At 45.8% G+C, this 21,433-nt stretch overlaps 1 protein-coding gene across 6 annotated transcripts in view; it reads right to left on the reverse strand.

Moving 5' to 3' along the window:
• Positions 1-17,961: 17,961 nt before the first annotated feature.
• The window catches only part of nrxn2b (neurexin 2b), a 1,016,923-nt gene continuing 1,013,451 nt past the window's right edge, over positions 17,962-21,433 (reverse strand). For 5 of the 6 annotated variants that reach the window (XM_031792165.1, XM_031792164.1, XM_031792163.1 and 2 more), the window contains one exon: positions 17,962-21,322. In XM_031792165.1, coding sequence (XP_031648025.1) covers positions 20,430-21,322 — 893 coding nt within the window. In that variant the 3' untranslated portion in view covers positions 17,962-20,429. The remainder of the gene's footprint in view (positions 21,323-21,433) is intronic. The other variant, XM_031792166.1, reaches the window with a different exon arrangement.

The following is a 21,433-nucleotide window of genomic DNA, read 5'->3' on the forward strand; positions in this document are numbered from 1 at the left end:
ATATTCAGGGCATAATGCGCAGACAGGGGTATGGTGGGGTGCGGGTACAGCGGAGGTAAGCCCAGGCACTGGGTGATGATGAGAGAGGTTGTATCTCTGGACATGCTGGTAGTAATGGGTGAGGTCACCGCATGTGTGGGAGGTGGGACAAAGGAGTTATCAGGGGTATGAAGAGTGGAACTAGGGGCTCCATTGTGAACTAAAACAATGATAACTAACCTGAACAACAGTATACAAGGCATATTGACATTTGAGAGAGACATACAGCGAGGCATACAGTAATCACAGGTGTTGAATTGGGAAAGCTAGCTAAAACAGTAGGTGAGACAACAGCTAATCAGCTAGCACAACAACAGCAGGTAAAATGGCGTAGACTAGGCAACGGGGCCAACAGATAAAACAAACAAGCAGGATGGAGTACCGTGATTTATGGACAGTCCAGCGTGCATCAGCTATGTAGCCAAGAGATCAGTGTCCAGGGGGCAGCGGTGGATGGGGAAGGGAAGCTGGACTGGCGAGTGTTATCCAGGTTAAAAAAACGAACAATGACTAAATAGCTTGTAGCTAGTTAGCTGGTTAGCTTCTGGAGGTTCTTGAGTGTGTTCTAAAAATAAATAAAAAATAATAGCGATTCCGTATCACATTGGGTGAGGCAGGTTTCCGGAAGGTATAAACAAATTAAAAGTCAAAAGAGATAGAAAGTAAATATGGGTCCGGTGGGCGTTTGGGACGCGGCGATTCAGGCGGTTAGCAGGCCTGTGCTAACAAGCTAACAGTTTGTAGGCCCGGGCTAGACAAGGTAGCAGTTAGCGGACCGGAGCTGGACAAGCTAGCAGTTAGCAGGCCGAATTAGCAAGCAGGGAGATAGCGAGGGCTAGAGAGTTAGCCTTTGGGGGACGTCGCGATGGGGTGAGTCTGTTTATTCCTCTTCATGCGGTGACATCGATAGACCGGTCGTGGGCCCGGGTATTGTAGCTCAGGAGTATGCTACGGTGGTAGCGCAGGCCGGGCTAGCTTCAAGCTAAGTGGGTGGAAACGCTAGCCAGGGGTAATCATCCAGGGTTGCGGTTTAGCTAGATAGCTAGTTGTGAAGATCCAGCGTATTTGGAAGCTTAGGTTTAGCAAAATGTTTTTAAAGGGATAGCTATGTAAAAAACGAAAAATATGTAAAAAAACGAAAAATAAAAGGGACACGACACGACAGGACGACTTACTGCTACGCCATCTTGGATATTCAGGCTTTCATGGTCGAATTGCTGCAAATAAACCACTAATAAGACTAAGAGATGTGCTTGGGCCAAGAAACATGAGCAATGGACATTAGATCAGTGGAAATCTGTCCTTTGGTCTGATGAGTCCAAATTTGAGATTTTTGGTTCCAACCGCCGTGTCTTTGTGAGACGCAGAGTAGGTGAGTGGATGATCTCTGCATGTGTGGTTCCCATCTCGAAGCATGGAGGAGGAGGTGTGATGGTTTGGGGATGGTTTGCTGGTGACACTGTTGGTGATTTATTTAGAATTCAAAGCACACTTAACCAGCATGGCTACCACAGCATTTTCCAGCGATACACCATCCCATCTGGTTTGCGCTTAGTAGGAATATTATTTGTTTTTCAACAGGACAATGACCCAAAACACACCTCCAGGCTGTGTAAGGGCTCTTTGACCAAGAAGGAGAGTGATGGAGTGCTACATCAGATGACCTGGCCTCCACAATAACCCGACCTTAACCCAATTGCGATGGTTTGGGATGAGTTCGACCGCAAATCAAATCAAATCAAATTTATTTATATAGCCCTTCGTACATCAGCTGATATCTCAAAGTGCTGTACAGAAACCCAGCCTAAAACCCCAAACAGCAAGCAATGCAGGTGTAGAAGCACGGACCGCAGAGTGAAGGAAAAGCAGCCATCAAGTGCTCAGCCTATGTGTGAACTCCTTCGGGGCTGTTGGAATAGCATTCCAGGTGACTACCTCATGAAGCTGGCTGAGAGAATACCAAGAGTGTGCAAAGCAGTCATCAAGGCAAATGGTTGTTTAACATTTTTTGGTTACTACATGATTTCATATTGTGTTATTTCATCATTTGAATCTGTTCACTATTATTCTACAATACAGAAAATAGTCCTAATAAAGGAAAACCCTTGAATGAGTAGGTGTGTCAAAACATTTGACGGGTATTGTACATTTTCTTGAAAAGATGGCACATGGCAAAGGGTCCATAGCCTGAATCTATTTCAGAATGTATAATTGGACAAAATACTAAATTATTCTTAGAACACAATACCATTTTTCTTTGCAATAGTTATAGCTCTACTGCGGAGTAAGTCTCCTTTTTTTCCCCCAATTTGTCACATGATATCTTGACCTTCCTCAGTACAAGATTCCAAATGATCAGTTATTGCAGTTGTTCTTTGGTTATTGGCATCTAATAGGTGTGACATCCTCTTGGTTGTTATCCAAACGAATTGCACAAATACTATGGCTATGTATGAGGGTGCGAAGTGCATGCCAGCGCACAAACAATTACCCAGCACCACAACTGACAAAAGATGCAATTTTGAGGCAAGAGAAGCTGAATACATGACTGATAAGAGAAGTTGAATACATGATTGATAAGAGAAGCTGAATACATGGCTGATAAGAGAAGTTGAATACATGGCTGATAAGAGAAGTTGAATACATGATTGATAAGAGAAGCTGAATACATGGCTGATAAGAGAAGTTGAATACATGGCTGATAAGAGAAGTTGAATACATGGCTGATAAGAGAAGTTGAATACATGGCTGATAAGAGAAGTTGAATACATGGCTGATAAGAGAAGTTGAATACATGGCTGATAAGAGAAGTTGAATACATGGCTGATAAGAGAAGTTGAATACGTGGTTGATAAGAGAAGTTGAATACATGGCTGATAAGAGAAGTTGAATACATGGCTGATAAGAGAAGTTGAATACATGGCTGATAAGAGAAGTTGAATACGTGGTTGATAAGAGAAGTTGAATACATGGCTGATAAGAGAAGTTGAATACATGGCTGATAAGAGAAGTTGAATACATGGCTGATAAGAGAAGTTGAATACGTGGCTGATAAGAGAAGTTGAATACATGGCTGATAAGAGAAGTTGAATACGTGGCTGATAAGAGAAGTTGAATACGTGGCTGATAAGAGAAGTTGAATACGTGGTTGATAAGAGAAGTTGAATACGTGGCTGATAAGAGAAGTTGAATACGTGGCTGATAAGAGAAGTTGAATACGTGGTTGATAAGAGAAGTTGAATACGTGGTTGATAAGAGAAGTTGAATACATGGCTGATAAGAGAAGTTGAATACGTGGCTGATAAGAGAAGTTGAATACATGGCTGATAAGAGAAGTTGAATACGTGGTTGATAAGAGAAGTTGAATACATGGCTGATAAGAGAAGTTGAATACGTGGTTGATAAGAGAAGTTGAATACGTGGTTGATAAGAGAAGTTGAATACGTGGCTGATAAGAGAAGTTGAATACGTGGCTGATAAGAGAAGTTGAATACATGGCTGATAAGAGAAGTTGAATACGTGGTTGATAAGAGAAGTTGAATACGTGGCTGATAAGAGAGGTTGAATACGTGGCTGATAAGAGAAGTTGAATACGTGGTTGCGCGAGCATGAACAACTTTAAAGGAGTGTTTGAGGGTAAATATTTTAGCTGGCCTCGGCAGAATGTGTACAGAACAATTACATGCATCGTTGTGACAAAATGGCAGCCGCGACAGTTATTTGTTCTCCTTCACTTTGCTTTGAGAAGTGTCAGGCACTTGGGAATCATTTTCTTTGGATACGTGTGACAGAGCACAAAATAATACATGCTGCTCCTTTTAAAGCTACACTGTAATATGTGCATATTAAGGAGTGGGACGGTTGTCCTAATTAGCTGAATTTTTAGTTTTGTCAGTGTATTGAGATGCACCCCGATGAGTACGCATTGAGATGCGCCCCCAAAATAGAGTATTGAGATGCAACCCAAAAATAGTACTGAGATGGGTAGAGTACCAACGCAACAATGGAGTATTGAGATGCACCCCATCCAAAGACTATTGGGATGCACCCCAATTAAAGAGTATTATTATTGTGCGTAAACATTGACATCCATGTTTGGTTTTGATTTGGACAGGGTGGTAGCAGCTAACAATTGGATTTGATTATTACCTGTGTACTGCTTTGCGATGCAAAACACCAATTACCTTATCAAAACTGTCAACGGATATACTCTCCAACGTGGGAAAAGGTTGCAAAACAGGCTGACGACAACAGTGGTAGGCCTGATCACCGACAACGATGAGACGGCCTATAGGGAGGAGGTCAGAGATCTGGCAGTGTGGTGTCAGGACAACAACCTCTCCCTCAACACGAGCAAGACAAAGGAGCTGATCGTGGACTACAGGAAAAGGAGGGCCAAACACACCCCCATTCACATCGATGGAGCTGTAGATGAGCGGGTCGAGAGTTTCAAATTCCTTGGTGTCCACATCATCAAAAAACTATCATGGTTCAAACACACCAAGACAGTCGTAAAGAGGACATGACAACACATTTCCCCCTCAGGAGACTGAAAAAATGTGGCATGAGTCCCCAGATCCTCAAAAAGTTATACTGCTGCACCATCGAGATCATCCTGACCGGTTGCATCACCGCCTGGTATGGCAACTGTTCGGCATCCGACCGTAAGTCTCTACAGGTGGTAGTGCTCACGGCCCAGTACATCACTGGGGCCAAGCTTCCTGCCATCCAGGACCTATATACTAGACGGTGTCAGAGGAAGGCCCAAAAAATTGTCAAAGACTCCAGTCACCCAAGTCATAGACTGTTCTCTCTGCTACCACACGGCAAATTTGATTGCCGCCAGGTCTAGGTCCAAATGGCTCCTCTACCCCTTCTACCCCCAAGCCATAAGACTTTTTCTTTTTTTTACATTCTAACCCCCCCCCCCCCCCATTTGTTTTTACACCACTGCTACTCGCTGTTTATTATCTATACATAGTCACTTTACCCCTACCTACATGTTCAAATTACCTCGACTAACCTGTACCCCCGCACATTGACCCTATACCGGTACCCCCTGTATATAGCCTCGTTATTATTATTATTTCATTTTTGTACTTTCGTTTATTTAGTAAATATATGCTTAACTCTATTTCTTGAACTGCATTGTTGGTTAAGGGCTTGTAAGTAAGCATTTCACGGTAAGGTCTACACCTGTTGTTACTCGGCGCAAGGGACAAATACAATTTGATGTTAGGTATTGAACTTAATCTAGGGGAACAAATACTTGTACATACGAAGTATCTCAATTCATGCTGTAAGTTTACTCCAATAGATGTAGTTTCACTCAAAACATGATACAAATAGGAACATTTAGGTTGTTCACAGCAAACAAGAGGACTACGACCTGTAGAGGCTTTTAAGTGACTACCCCCTTAAGCAACTACACAATGTAGTCAATTATTTAAAAGCAGAAATAGATATCTCCCAGAAAATACAATGAAAACAGATTACCTCTGGACTCGAAACACACCGTCCACACAGATAACCCAAGGGAAAAAAAAGCACTGAGACTGGACTACAGATTAGATTCAACTTCATAAAACAGCTTTCACTTCAATACAAAGTTAAGAATCTGGATAGAATTGGAGGTGTCATGGCGGGGGGGAATTGCTGGATTGCAGCACCTCTCCTCTCTGTCTCTACCTGCTCTGGCAAACCTGTGGTAGAGGGCACTTACCTTCTTAAAGAGTGCAACACCTGCCAGGTGGACGGATGATCTTGGCAAAGGAGAAATGCTCACTAACAGGGATGTAAAATAACGTGTTGCACAACATTTGAGAGAGAGAAAAAGAAGAAGAAGCTTTTTGTGCTTATGGAACATTTCAGGGATCTTTTTATTTCAGCTCGTGAAACATGGGACCAACACTTTACATGTTGCGTTTATATTTTAGTTCAGTATAAAACGTTGATCCCAAAAGTGAAACAATGATAAGAGGAAGAGAGAGATAAAGAAAAGAGAAAAGGACACAGAACGAAACAAATCTCACAGACTCGTGAAAAAGCTCTGCAGGAGACATTCACCATAAAAAAATAGAGATAAACAAAGATGGGACAGCATATATAGATTTCATCTCCTGTAGCCTTAGTGCGGAGGACGATATTCCACTCCATTTTTGCTCCTCCTGCCTCTGAAGACTTAAAGGAAAAGTTTCAAAACACAGAAATCTGGCCAGTATGATTTATGTTGCATCATATGTGCCAAATTTCAGTGTTTTGAAAGATACATATCTTGAAAACTTGATTGTTGACATGCAAAACATTATGGGACTATATCAAGAATGGACTAATGAAGCAAATAATGGGTGGAGTTTTCCTTTGAAGCTTCATTTTGATTCAAGGCCACCTGTGGTGCAATTGAACATATGATGAGTATGCAGGGTATACAGTGTTAGCTGTTATACAACAGGCTTAATACATGGTGTTCTTAAAAGTTCTCAATAGCGCTGCTGTGTTCTTAAGAGCCGTCCATAGCAGGGCTGTGTTCTTAAGAGCCATCCATAGCAGGGCTATGTTCTTAAGAGCCATCCATAGCAGGGCTGTGATCTTAAGAGCCATCCATAGCAGGGCTGTGTTCTTAAGAGGCCTCCATAGCCCTGCTGTGTTCTTAAGAGGCCTCCATAGCCCTGCTGTGTTCTTAAGAGGCCTCCATAGCCCTGCTGTGTTCTTAAGAGCCATCCATAGCAGGGCTGTGTTCTTAAGAGCCATCCATAGCAGGGCTGTGTTCTTAAGAGCCATCCATAGCAGGGCTGTGTTCTTAAGAGGCCTCCATAGCAGGGCTGTGTTCTTAAGAGACCTCCATAGCAGGGCTGTGTTCTTAAGAGCCATCCATAGCAGGGCTGTGTTCTTAAGAGCCATCCATAGCAGGGCTGTGTTCTTAAGAGGCCTCCATAGCAGGGCTGTGTTCTTAAGAGCCATCCATAGCAGGGCTGTGTTCTTAAGAGCCATCCATAGCAGGGCTGTGTTCTTAAGAGCCATCCATAGCAGGGCTGTGTTCTTAAGAGGCCTCCATAGCAGGGCTGTGTTCTTAAGAGCCATCCATAGCAGGGCTGTGTTCTTAAGAGCCATCCATAGCAGGGCTGTGTTCTTAAGAGGCCTCCATAGCCCTGCTGTGTTCTTAAGAGGCCTCCATAGCCCTGCTGTGTTCTTAAGAGGCATCCATAGCAGGGCTGTGTTCTTAAGAGGCCTCCATAGCCCTGCTGTGTTCATAAGAGGCCTCCATAGCCCTGCTGTGTTCTTAAGAGCCATCCATAGCAGGGCTGTGTTCTTAAGAGCCATCCATAGCAGGGCTGTGTTCTTAAGAGCCATCCATAGCAGGGCTGTGTTCTTAAGAGCCATCCATAGCAGGGCTGTGTTCTTAAGAGGCCTCCATAGCAGGGCTGTGTTCTTAAGAGACCTCCATAGCAGGGCTGTGTTCTTAAGAGCCATCCATAGCAGGGCTGTGTTCTTAAGAGCCATCCATAGCAGGGCTGTGTTCTTAAGAGCCATCCATAGCAGGGCTGTGTTCTTAAGAGCCATCCATAGCAGGGCTGTGTTCTTAAGGGCCATCCATAGCAGGGCTGTGTTCTTAAGAGCCATCCATAGCAGGGCTGTGTTCTTAAGAGGCATCCATAGCCCTGCTGTGTTCATAAGAGGCCTCCATAGCCCTGCTGTGTTCTTAAGAGCCATCCATAGCAGGGCTGTGTTCTTAAGAGCCATCCATAGCAGGGCTGTGTTCTTAAGAGCCATCCATAGCAGGGCTGTGTTCTTAAGAGCCATCCATAGCAGGGCTGTGTTCTTAAGAGGCCTCCATAGCAGGGCTGTGTTCTTAAGAGACCTCCATAGCAGGGCTGTGTTCTTAAGAGCCATCCATAGCAGGGCTGTGTTCTTAAGAGCCATCCATAGCAGGGCTGTGTTCTTAAGAGCCATCCATAGCAGGGCTGTGTTCTTAAGAGCCATCCATAGCAGGGCTGTGTTCTTAAGAGCCATCCATAGCAGGGCTGTGTTCTTAAGAGCCATCCATAGCAGGGCTGTGTTCTTAAGAGCCATCCATAGCAGGGCTGTGTTCTTAAGAGCCATCCATAGCAGGGCTGTGTTCTTAAGAGGCCTCCATAGCAGGGCTGTGTTCTTAAGAGCCATCCATAGCAGGGCTGTGTTCTTAAGAGCCATCCATAGCAGGGCTGTGTTCTTAAGAGCCATCCATAGCAGGGCTGTGTTCTTAAGAGGCCTCCATAGCAGGGCTGTGTTCTTAAGAGCCATCCATAGCAGGGCTGTGTTCTTAAGAGCCATCCATAGCAGGGCTGTGTTCTTAAGAGGCCTCCATAGCCCTGCTGTGTTCTTAAGAGGCCTCCATAGCCCTGCTGTGTTCTTAAGAGGCATCCATAGCAGGGCTGTGTTCTTAAGAGGCCTCCATAGCCCTGCTGTGTTCATAAGAGGCCTCCATAGCCCTGCTGTGTTCTTAAGAACCATCCATAGCAGGGCTGTGTTCTTAAGAGCCATCCATAGCAGGGCTGTGTTCTTAAGAGCCATCCATAGCAGGGCTGTGTTCTTAAGAGCCATCCATAGCAGGGCTGTGTTCTTAAGAGGCCTCCATAGCAGGGCTGTGTTCATAAGAGACCTCCATAGCAGGGCTGTGTTCTTAAGAGCCATCCATAGCAGGGCTGTGTTCTTAAGAGCCATCCATAGCAGGGCTGTGTTCTTAAGAGCCATCCATAGCAGGGCTGTGTTCTTAAGAGCCATCCATAGCAGGGCTGTGTTCTTAAGAGCCATCCATAGCAGGGCTGTGTTCTTAAGAGCCATCCATAGCAGGGCTGTGTTCTTAAGAGCCATCCATAGCAGGGCTGTGTTCTTAAGAGGCCTCCATAGCAGGGCTGTGTTCTTAAGAGCCATCCATAGCAGGGCTGTGTTCTTAAGAGCCATCCATAGCAGGGCTGTGTTCTTAAGAGCCATCCATAGCAGGGCTGTGTTCTTAAGAGGCCTCCATAGCAGGGCTGTGTTCTTAAGAGCCATCCATAGCAGGGCTGTGTTCTTAAGAGCCATCCATAGCAGGGCTGTGTTCTTAAGAGGCCTCCATAGCCCTGCTGTGTTCTTAAGAGGCCTCCATAGCCCTGCTGTGTTCTTAAGAGGCATCCATAGCAGGGCTGTGTTCTTAAGAGGCCTCCATAGCCCTGCTGTGTTCATAAGAGGCCTCCATAGCCCTGCTGTGTTCTTAAGAGCCATCCATAGCAGGGCTGTGTTCTTAAGAGCCATCCATAGCAGGGCTGTGTTCTTAAGAGCCATCCATAGCAGGGCTGTGTTCTTAAGAGCCATCCATAGCAGGGCTGTGTTCTTAAGAGGCCTCCATAGCAGGGCTGTGTTCTTAAGAGACCTCCATAGCAGGGCTGTGTTCTTAAGAGCCATCCATAGCAGGGCTGTGTTCTTAAGAGCCATCCATAGCAGGGCTGTGTTCTTAAGAGCCATCCATAGCAGGGCTGTGTTCTTAAGAGCCATCCATAGCAGGGCTGTGTTCTTAAGGGCCATCCATAGCAGGGCTGTGTTCTTAAGAGCCATCCATAGCAGGGCTGTGTTCTTAAGAGGCATCCATAGCCCTGCTGTGTTCATAAGAGGCCTCCATAGCCCTGCTGTGTTCTTAAGAGCCATCCATAGCAGGGCTGTGTTCTTAAGAGCCATCCATAGCAGGGCTGTGTTCTTAAGAGCCATCCATAGCAGGGCTGTGTTCTTAAGAGCCATCCATAGCAGGGCTGTGTTCTTAAGAGGCCTCCATAGCAGGGCTGTGTTCTTAAGAGACCTCCATAGCAGGGCTGTGTTCTTAAGAGCCATCCATAGCAGGGCTGTGTTCTTAAGAGCCATCCATAGCAGGGCTGTGTTCTTAAGAGCCATCCATAGCAGGGCTGTGTTCTTAAGAGCCATCCATAGCAGGGCTGTGTTCTTAAGAGCCATCCATAGCAGGGCTGTGTTCTTAAGAGCCATCCATAGCAGGGCTGTGTTCTTAAGAGCCATCCATAGCAGGGCTGTGTTCTTAAGAGGCCTCCATAGCAGGGCTGTGTTCTTAAGAGACCTCCATAGCAGGGCTGTGTTCTTAAGAGCCATCCATAGCAGGGCTGTGTTCTTAAGAGCCATCCATAGCAGGGCTGTGTTCTTAAGAGCCATCCATAGCAGGGCTGTGTTCTTAAGAGCCATCCATAGCAGGGCTGTGTTCTTAAGGGCCATCCATAGCAGGGCTGTGTTCTTAAGAGCCATCCATAGCAGGGCTGTGTTCTTAAGAGGCCTCCATAGCCCTGCTGTGTTCATAAGAGGCCTCCATAGCCCTGCTGTGTTCTTAAGAGCCATCCATAGCAGGGCTGTGTTCTTAAGAGCCATCCATAGCAGGGCTGTGTTCTTAAGAGGCCTCCATAGCAGGGCTGTGTTCTTAAGAGACCTCCATAGCAGGGCTGTGTTCTTAAGAGCCATCCATAGCAGGGCTGTGTTCTTAAGAGCCATCCATAGCAGGGCTGTGTTCTTAAGAGCCATCCATAGCAGGGCTGTGTTCTTAAGAGCCATCCATAGCAAGGCTGTGTTCTTAAGAGCCATCCATAGCAGGGCTGTGTTCTTAAGAGCCATCCATAGCAGGGCTGTGTTCTTAAGAGGCCTCCATAGCAGGGCTGTGTTCTTAAGAGACCTCCATAGCAGGGCTGTGTTCTTAAGAGCCATCCATAGCAGGGCTGTGTTCTTAAGAGGCCTCCATAGCAGGGCTGTGTTCTTAAGGGCCATCCATAGCAGGGCTGTGTTCTTAAGAGCCATCCATAGCAGGGCTGTGTTCTTAAGAGCCATCCATAGCAGGTCTGTGTTCTTAAGAGGCCTCCATAGCAGGGCTGTGTTCTTAAGAGGCCTCCATAGCCCTGCTGTGTTCTTAAGAGCCATCCATAGCACGGCTGTGTTCTTAAGAGCCATCCATAGCAGGGCTGTGTTCTTAAGAGCCATCCATAGCAGGGCTGTGTTCTTAAGAGCCATCCATAGCAGGGCTATGTTCTTAAGAGGCCTCCATAGCCCTGCTGTGTTCTTAAGAGGCCTCCATAGCCCTGCTGTGTTCTTAAGAGGCATCCATAGCAGGGCTGTGTTCTTAAGAGGCCTCCATAGCCCTGCTGTGTTCTTAAGAGTCCTCCATAGCCCTGCTGTGTGACTCCAGTGCAGCAGAATGATGAAAGATTGGTTTCAGGTGCTCTGCCTGATCTATTATTCAAATGAAATTCAGAAAGTCCTTAAGCATATAATGAATTGGAGCTGTTGCTGGCTACATGGACTTTATTACCTGACCCCCTCTCTCCTTCATATCTCTTTCTTTTTCTTTCTTTCTTTCTTTCTTTCTTTCTTTCTTTCTTTCTTTCTTTCTTTCTTTCTTTCTTTCTTTCTTTCTTTCTTTCTTTCTTGTCTTTTCAACTCCTCTGTTTTCCTCTACCCCATCACTGTTCCACATATATACTCTCCAACGTGGGAAAAGGTTGCAAAACAAGCTGACGACACAACAGTGGTAGGCCTGATCACTGACAACGATGAGACGGCCTATAGGGAGGAGGTCAGAGATCTGGCAGTGTGGTGTCAGGACAACAACCTCTCCCTCAACACGAGCAAGACAAAGGAGCTGATCGTGGACTACAGGAAAAGGAGGGCCAAACACACCCCCATTCACATCGATGGGGCTGTAGAGGAGCGGGTCGAGAGTTTCAAATTCCTTGGTGTCCACATCATCAAAAAACTATCATGGTTCAAACACACCAAGACTTTTCTTATCAACTCCTCTGTTTTCCTCTACCCCATCACTGTTCCACATATGGTGATTCATCTTTACCTTTTGTGGATCATTCCATCCTATTGTGCTCGGTCACCACAATGTCTTCCCATCGGGATTGTTGCAAATGCGGTTTCCCCTCCTCCCTTGACCTTCTGGTATTATTTTCACCTGAAAGTGTGTGAATTGTCTGGTCAGCTTCAATATCCTCATTAGTTTCATTGAGTTGAATGGAATAATAAGTAGATCTTAGTAGAATAGAATCTAACTACATTCAGAGAATATAACTCAGTAAGCTGGATATTTGCTTCAATGCCACAGTGGCCTAATTACAATGGCATATAGGCCTATTTAATGAGCACCTATTCGTTATTTTGTGTCCTTAATTTGTTGCGCATGAATGAGCATATGATTAATGTATGATTCATCTAAAACATGATGAATTAATCAATTACAATTATGTAGCTTGTTATTGGTAAGGTGGTCATTAGAATTCCACAGGGAGTGGTTGCATGGGCTGAGTGAATAATCCTCTGCCTCTATAGATGACACACTGTGATGTCTGCTGCTGGTCTCAACATTGCCGTCACATCCAAAACACACAACACACAGGTAAGATGGCACAGATAGATATGGCAGCTCTGCTTACTCGCAAATGTTCAGTCTCTGGATAATAAAGTAGATGAGCTCAGGGCGAGGATCTCCTTCCAGAGAGACATCAGGGAATTTAACATACTTTGTTTCATGGAAACATGGCTCTCTCGGGATATACTGTCCCGTCCATACAGCCAGCTGGGTTCTCAGTACATTGCGCAGGCAGGAATAAAGAACTCTCTGGGAAGAAGAAAAGCGGCCGTGTATGTTTCATGATTAACTACTCATGGTGTGATTGTGATAACATACTGAAACTCTTTTTGTTCATCCGACCTAGAATACCGCACAATTAAATGCCAACCGTATTACCTCCCAAGACAATTATCTTCGGTTAAAGTCACAGCCAAGTATATTCTCCCTCAAGCTGATACCAGGACGGCCCTCAAAAATCTACATGGGACTTTATACAAACTGGAAAACACATATCCCGGGGCCACATTTATTTTAGCTGGGGATTTTAACAAAGCAAACTTAAACAGGAAGTACCCGTGCTAAGGTCTATTCAATGCCGGTTTGACCAATCGGAATCCATGCTTCAAGATTGTTTTCATCATGCGGACTGGGATATGTTCCGGGTAGCCTCTGAGAATAACATCGATGAATACACGGATACTGTAACTGAGTTCATCAGGAAGTGTGTAGGAGGGGTTGTACCCACTGTGACTGTTAAAACCTACACAAACCAGAAAACGTGGATAGATGGCAGGTATTCGCGCAAAACTGAAAGCACAAACCACCACACCATGGCAAGGGGACTGGTAATATGGCTGAATATAGTGTAGTTATTCCAAACAGGCAAAATGTCAGTACAGAGACAAAGTGGAGTCACAATTCAACAGCACAGACACAAGACAATCACAGACTACAAAGGGAAAACCAGCCACGTCGCGGACACCGACGTCTTGCTTTCGGACAAGCTAAACACCTTCTTTGTCCACTTTGAGGATAACACAGGGCCACCGACGTGGCCGCTACCAAGGACTGTGGGCTCTACTTCTCCGTGGCCGACGTGAGTAAGACATGTTAAGAGTGAGTGTTAAGCCTCTCAAGGCTGCCAGCCCATACGGCATCCTTAGCCATGTCCTCAGAGCCTCAGAGCATCCTCACTCCAGCTGGCTGGAGTGTTTACGGACATATCCAATCTCTCTCTATCCCAGTTTGCTGTCCCCACTTGCTTCAAGATGTCCACCATTGGTTCGTGTACCCAAGAAAGCAAAGGTAACTGAACTACATTACAATAACTTCTGTCATCATTAAGTGCTTTGTTAGGCTAGCTAACGATCATATCACCTCTAACTTACCTGACACCCTAGACCCACTTCAATTTGCTTACCGACACCAATAGATCCTCAGACGATGCAATCGCCATTGCACTGCACACCGCCCTATCCCATCTGGACAAGCGGAATACCTCTTGTCCAGAATGCTGTTCATTGACTATAGTTAAGCATTCAACACCACAGTACCCTCCAATCTCATCATTAAGCTCAGGGCCCTGGGTCCTGCACTTTCTGACGGGCCGCCCCCAGGTGGCGAAGGTAGGAAACAACACCTCAACTTCACCTCAACTTCCTCAATACAGGTGCCCCACAAGGGTGCGTGCTCAGCTCCCTTCTGTATTCTCTGTTCACCCATGACTGCGTGACCACGCAAGTCTCCAACTCAATCATCAAGTTTGCAGATGGCACAACAGTAGTAGGTCTGATTACCAACAATGACGAGACAGCCTACAAGGAGGAGGTGAGGGCCCTGGGAGTGTGGTGCCAGGAAAATAACCTCTCACTCAACGTCAACAAAACAAAGGAGCTGATCGTGGACTTCAGGAAACAGCAGAGCGAGCACGCCCCTATCCACATTGACGGAACCGCAGTTGTGAATGTGGAAAGCTTCAAGTTCCTCGGCATACACATCCCCCGACCATCTGAAATGGTCCACCCACACACACAGTGTGGTGAAGGAGGAACAACGGCGCCTCTTCAACCACAGGAGGCTGAAGAAATTTAGCTTGGACCCTTCACAAACTTTTACAGATGCACAATTGATAGCATGCTGTTGGGCTGTATCACCGCCTGGTATGGCAACTGCACCGCCCGCAACCGCAGGGCTCTCCAGAGGGTTGTTCGGTCTGCCTAATGCATCACCGTTGGCAAAATACCTGCCCTCCAGGATACCTATAGCACCCAATGTCACAGGAAGGCCAAAAAGATCATCAAGGACATCAGCCACCTGAACCACCTGAGCCTGTTCACCCCGTTATCATCCACAAGGCGAGGTCAGTACAGCTCCTTCAAAGCTGGGGCCGATAGACTGAAAAACAGCTTCTATCTCAAGGCCATCAGACTGTTAAATAGCCTTCACTAGCCGGCTACCACCCGGTTACACAACCCTGCACCTTAGAGGCTGCTGCCCTATATACATAGACTTGGAATCACTGGCCACTTTAATAATGGACACTAGTCACTTTAATAATGTTTACATACTGTTTTACTCATCTCATATGTATATACTGTATTCTATTCTACTGTATTTTAGTCAATGCCACTCCAACATTGTTCAATCTAATATTTATATATTTCTTTATTCCATTCTTTCACTTTTAGATGTGTGTGTATTGTTGTGAATTGTTAGATACTACTGCGCTATTGGAGCTAGGAACACAAGCATTTCGCTACATCTGTAATAACATCTGCTAAATATGTGTATGTGACCAATAACGTTTGATTTGATTTGACAATGACGGTACTAGGTTACCATGGCAACCACTGGCAGAAATACTAGGGGAAGAATGGTGCAGCTCGGAAAAAAGGCACACACACACACACACACACACACACACACACACACACACACACACACACACACACACACACACACACACACACACACACACACACACACACACACACACACACACACACACACACACACACACACACACAGTTCTAGGCTCACTCCTCTGTAGCGCTCTGGCAATATCAGCTACCCATCTCCCCTTTGCAATACAGATCACTCCATCCCATCGCCGTCTCTCTCTCCCTCCATCTTTCCGTCTCCCTGGGAGCTGCTCTTATCCTCTGACAGTCGATTGATTGATCAGTGCAGTGAGAATGGCTCTATTCCAGTGACTAGTGCTTTGTGGCAGGTCCCTACAGCATATGTTCATTCGTCATTCCACGTCCCTGTGCTTCAGTATGCCTACAGGGCTGCTGAGTTCCGCACTGCACTCTCACACTCTTTTTTACTTTCTCTTACTCTCACTCTCCCTTTCTCTTACTCTTTCTCCTTCCTGCTCTCTTTACTTTCTCTCACTCCTCTCCATTTATCTTACTCTCTCTCTCTCTCTCATTCTCTTTCTTTCTTTTCTTCTTTCCCTCTCGTACCATCTCTTTCTCTCCTTCATTCTCTCTCCCTTCCACACGGAAAGCTCCCGCTACATATTTGACTTGTAAATTGGGCATCTATTTGTGTCAAGCACATCAAGGGCTGTCAATATGTCCCTCTGCCGCAACCCATCTTGTGAATTTCTACACACTGAGATGTGTGGAAAGCGAGAGAGAGAGAGAGATGGCGATGGTCTTCTGCAACTAGTATGGTATCAGAGAAAGACTCCTGTGGTTTCAACAGGCCCTAGATCAGTTGATGTGTCATCAGACCCGCCCCTGGCGGATCAGAGATTTCTAGATCAGTAACACATGATGCACTCGGTGGAGGAGACTTGAGTGTTGGGGAGGGTTAGGAGAGAAAGCCCACAGTAGTGGAGAGAGAGGCGTATGACACAGATTGGGATGGTGTTAACACACAGCAGCTGTTCAGCACACTGAAGCCGTTTTTTAAATGTATTTGTTATTATAATAAAAAAATTTTGGGTGTAGATAAGCTTTAACATAGCATATAGCTGGGTTGTTCGTGGCACTGGGAACTGAGACACACATACAACCACGTGTTCATACACGCACAAGAATACATATTTATATAATTTTTGGCCGTTTCTCTAATTCTTTCACGAAGCAATATGGGACAAGATGTCACTGCATCTTTGATGCCATGTTAGCAAAAACAATACCCAGAGTTCTATCATGGCTTGCCAGTCTAATAGCACTGATGAGTCCCTGCCCCAAAATCCCCTTACAGGTGATAGACTAGAAGGATTACCTGCCCTGTTGTCTTCAATGTTACAACTCCTAACCCTGAGGGATGCTCCTCTGTCATTTAAAACGCTGTGCCTGGGGGAACACCCACACACTGTACATCACACAAGCCATTTGAGCGTCTGACAGAATGAAGTGAATAAACAAGAAAGTGGGACTGAAGTCCCTTCGCGAACGGGAACACACACAAACACGCACACAGCAGCACACACTAATTTTGCATGCCACGGCGGCTGCTTCAGATGATGTCAGAGCTGATGGCTCGTTGAGGGAAGCGATACTGTATTCCTTGTGACGGCTGTGTTTGAGGCTTGTTTACCACAGCGCTTTTCTCAACAATGCGTAGCCATGGGGGAAATAAAGACGCCATAGACGTTTTGATGAATGCAGAGCGAAGCAAGCTCGAGAGGAACAAACGTGGGTATTTTCAGAGAAGAAAAAGGAAGGGGGTTAGCGTCGGTGCAAAGCTCTCTCACTTCTCCAGACGAGTTAAGAAGAGCGGTGTTTGAGGTGACCTGTCATGTTGGGGAACGGGGGAGCAAACGGCCACAGCGAGGGAAAGAACGGATGATGAAATGGAGAGGAAACACCGACAAGAATTGGAGGGAAAATGTGTAAACCAGGCGGGGGCCCAGGACCAAGTTTGGGAAACCCTGACCTACCCTGCTGCAGATGACCTTACTCCAGATGTACATCGTCTATGGAAGAGTTCACCGTTTGGAGGCCACTGTAAGACGAGACACTTCATCTTCCTCTAAGTCAAGTAACTCTTACCTGTGTCCTTGTGTCCCTTGCGCAACTCTTGGTCAGATGGAATACTGTACCTCCAGGATTGTGAGAGCCAAGGGGATGTAGATGATTATCATCACTACCAGCGGAACATTCACCACTCTGGGGTTGGGAGCCAGATGTTCTTCATAGTGTGTGTGCTCATTATAAGCCGGTTTACAGTCTGTGTGCAGGTTAGGAAGCAATGCGGCACCTTTATGGCCTCTTCCACTCGTCCACGCATCTTGGAAGGCAGGCAGGCTCCTTGTTATGTTGTGATGATATTGGTGTATGTGTATAAATGGATACCTGTGTGTGTCACACACAAACTCGTGCAATGACTTTAAAAAAGTGTGATGAGCAAAATGCTGGAATAACACCATTCATATCTGGCCTCACTATTATCTATAATGCCGCAGATAGAATATTTATGCAAGATGAACTAAGAGACATTTTGTCAAGTGTTATGTCGAGGTTAAAGTAGAAGTATTAACACTTTCCAGTCTGAAACAACAACACCTGGAATATATTTAACTGACTGAGACCAACAGACCACGCAACAAGAGGTAGAAGAAGTATATAACCAAGTGTATTCCCCTCTGTTAATGTACACATATTTAGAGTCATCTCACTGGAACACTTTACAATAACATTTAGAAAGAACAGGAAGATACTGGGAGGAGGATGGTTCTTTTTGCAATGGATTGAAAGAGAAACCGGACAAACCGAATGAGGAAAAAGGATGGGTGTGGGATGGAGCCATTCTCCAGACATGGCGGCCATTTTGGCTCTAGCAGTTACAGAGAGATATAAAACAATAGAAAAGAGAGGATGGATGAGACCATGTGCGGTCTTCAGTTAAATGGTTACCTACAATCTGCCATTGTGAGAAAAGGGGATGAGGTATGGAGAGGTGAAGGGATGAACGTGGGACAAGAATGGATTGAGATGGCAGTAGGAGGGATGGAGGAGAGGTTTAATGTTTGTAACCCAAATCACATTTGCTTAATTACCAAAAAATAACATATACATTTTAAATTTCCCAGAATTGATTATCTTTGTCATATTTTTTTCTCCGAACAGGAATGGTAATAGGGAAAACACATTTTCTTAGTAATGGGATGAGAGATTCAAATATTTAGACATTTCACAAACTTTTTTTAAAGGTTTTTCTTTTCTTTTCATGGTACAGTTTTCTTTTTTAATAGAGTTGAGAAAATTGGAATACTAGAGTTCTTGTTGTACATCAGCAAGTGAACTTGCTGTTCGCCTTGTTCTGTGTTTTTTTCCATTTAACGTTTTTCACTGGGCTTGCCCTCATTGGCTGTCATCAGTCTTGACCAATGAGGGGCAAGAACGCAGATCCAAGGTAGCGTACGCTTTCCCCCCAACACTAAGGGGCGACAGTGGGACTCCAGCAAATTAATTCACAATTTCCATCAAATGTCTCTCATTTTTCAGGGAAAGAAACTAAAAAACAAAAACAGCAAACAAAAAAACCACCGTCCCACTCTTCCTTTTAATCTCCACCTTAGTGGGACTGCGTCTCCCACTGTCGTTGAATGTTGGTCATAGTGTGCATGATTAAGGGGATTGGTGGGGGATATCGGTCTCACGTCAAGTATCAATTGTCCATCATCTTCGTTATCTATCACCGAGTCCACTGATGCACGCGCATTAGGGTGCATTTCTCCTCTTATGACACACTCTCAGTTAGGTCCATAGCGGGTTTTTTTCTCTGAACGTCTATACATATATATATTTATATAGAACAAAGTCAGGTTGTCTGCTGGAGGTTGGTTTCTGGTTTGTGTGTGATAGGACTGTAACGACGTGAGCCACATCCTCTGCGGTAGTGGGCTCAGTAGGGGGAAATGCTGTGTGGAGCCCCCAAGACAAACACATTACGGATATCTGCTGGAGAACTGAAAGACGACCCAGGGTTTTGGCCTCAGTAGTTGTTTTGGCGGCTAAAACGTAATACGTAGCATCCGCTGGTTGCTTCAAGGTGTTGTCCTCACACGGGGTTTGCTAGTTATCATCGTCATTTTTTGTGTGTTTTCTCCACAGAAAGTTTCTTCGGAAATGACTACTACATGCTTGAAACATAGCAGAATAATGTTGCATCAGCTCCTCAGGACCATAGACAGGGACAGAAAAAGATGCTCACGAGTGAGAGAAGGAGGGAGAGACTTCACGAGAGACAAGTGAGGTGATGTTTGAATACTTAGATGAGGGAAGGAGGCAGATTTGACACCTAGTTTCTGTATGTTTGGCAGTATTTTGGTATTACTGTACTTGGCTAGCAGTGGGGTTTGAACTTCCAATACAAACCCATCTGGTAGATAGAATCAATACATTTATGATTTAATATGTTAGCTTTTTAGCTAATTAAACCAGACACTTAACCTCAAACACTGATGGTGGTTCTTCCTTCCCTGTGTCTCTCTATAGTCAATCACCATGCTTAACTCTGATTGTAGGCTATATACAATACAATACCCTTTAAATGGTGCTGGATTACCTAGTTTCATTGTAGCATGAGCTCTGGGTGTGGCTGTTGGCACAGAATTATATTGTATTGAGCGAGGTTTGGCAGCCATTGTAGTCAAGACTTTGTCTGTTTGTATTATCAAAGAAAATGTTATGAGGCTAAGTGAGAAAGAATATTACTGTATTGAAGAAAAATACCAAGAATATTTCGAATAGTTGTGGAAAAAATAGGACTATGTGTCGATCTGATTAAGATGTTTAAAACGTTTCTGTGCCAATCCCATCCTTTCTCCCTTTGCTTTAGGCTCTAAATGGGTTGAGGAGGAAACCGAGGAGGTCATTTTGGCGGCAATGTAACCTATATACTAAAATAATTGAAACTCTGCCCACAAAGATTTTGCTAATTACTTTACAGTTGTCACTTCATATACTGCCTTACCTTTCTCCTTCCTCTACCTCCATCTCTCCCCTCTCCTCTCTCCCCCTCCCTTCCTCTCTCTCTGTGCGTCACCTTTCGTCCTCTGTCTCTGGCTAGGCCGGTCTCAGACGTAGTACTCCTTGTCTTTGTTCTTCTTGTTCTTGGTGGTTGTCTTGGCTGTGCCCGGCTGTTTCTCCTTCACCAGGGTGCCGTTGCTCTGCGTGGCCGAGTTACTGATGTAGTTTCGGCTCTGGTCTACCTGGTAGGATCCCTCGTCCCGGTTACGGTACTTATACATGGCGTAGAGCAGGATGAGGATGCAGAGGGCAGCGGCCGCCACGATGCCTACCACCATGCCCGTGGTGCTGCTGGACTCCCTGATTACTTCTACTGCGCCGGGAGGCCCTCCTCTCTCTGGGGAGGTGGGGTCTGGGGTGGGCACATGGGGGAAATTGGGAGGGTAGGTTACGCCTGGGACGTGGCGGTGGCGGTCAGGGTCTGAGGAGGGGTTGGAGGGCGGCAGCAGCACCTGGTCCCGGGTGTTCATCTTGCCAGCGGGGTTTTTGCTGCTGCTGCCGCCGGGCTTGTTGAGCCTGGGGCCTAGCTGGTTGGGGTTGGCTGTGGGGGTGGAGGACAGAGGGGGGCGGTGGGAGTTGGGGGGCCGGTGGGAGAAGTGACGGTCGTGGGGGTTATGGATGCCACTCTCATTGGGGGGAGGGGGGAGGACCGTCCTGTCGGTGACGAGGGGGGAGTTTTTGTAATAGTCCTCGTCGTCCGACTCGGTCATCTCACCCGAGCCGTAGGCGGACACCTCGATGGGTCCCGCCTCCTCGCAGTCCTCCTGGTCCAGTGGGCAGGGGGGGCGACCGTTGGGCAGGGGGAGGGACTCTTTGGTCGTTTCGAGGAAGGGTAGGAGGGGCCGGTAGGTGGGGGGCGGGGGGATTACAGGGTAGCGGGTGACGATGGATGGGGGGTCTAGGGAGTCCACCGTTATTATGGGCAACACTAATTCACCTCCTAGGACAAGAAAGAGACAACGGAGGGAAAAGAGTGTTAGTGAAAAACAGAGCGCCCTCTCCAGACCAAAAAAGAAAAACAACAAAAGTTCAAATGAAAACAGCAACACCA

The sequence above is a fragment of the Oncorhynchus kisutch genome, linkage group LG16, assembly GCF_002021735.2.
Source record: "Oncorhynchus kisutch isolate 150728-3 linkage group LG16, Okis_V2, whole genome shotgun sequence".
Lineage (NCBI taxonomy): Eukaryota > Metazoa > Chordata > Actinopteri > Salmoniformes > Salmonidae > Oncorhynchus > Oncorhynchus kisutch.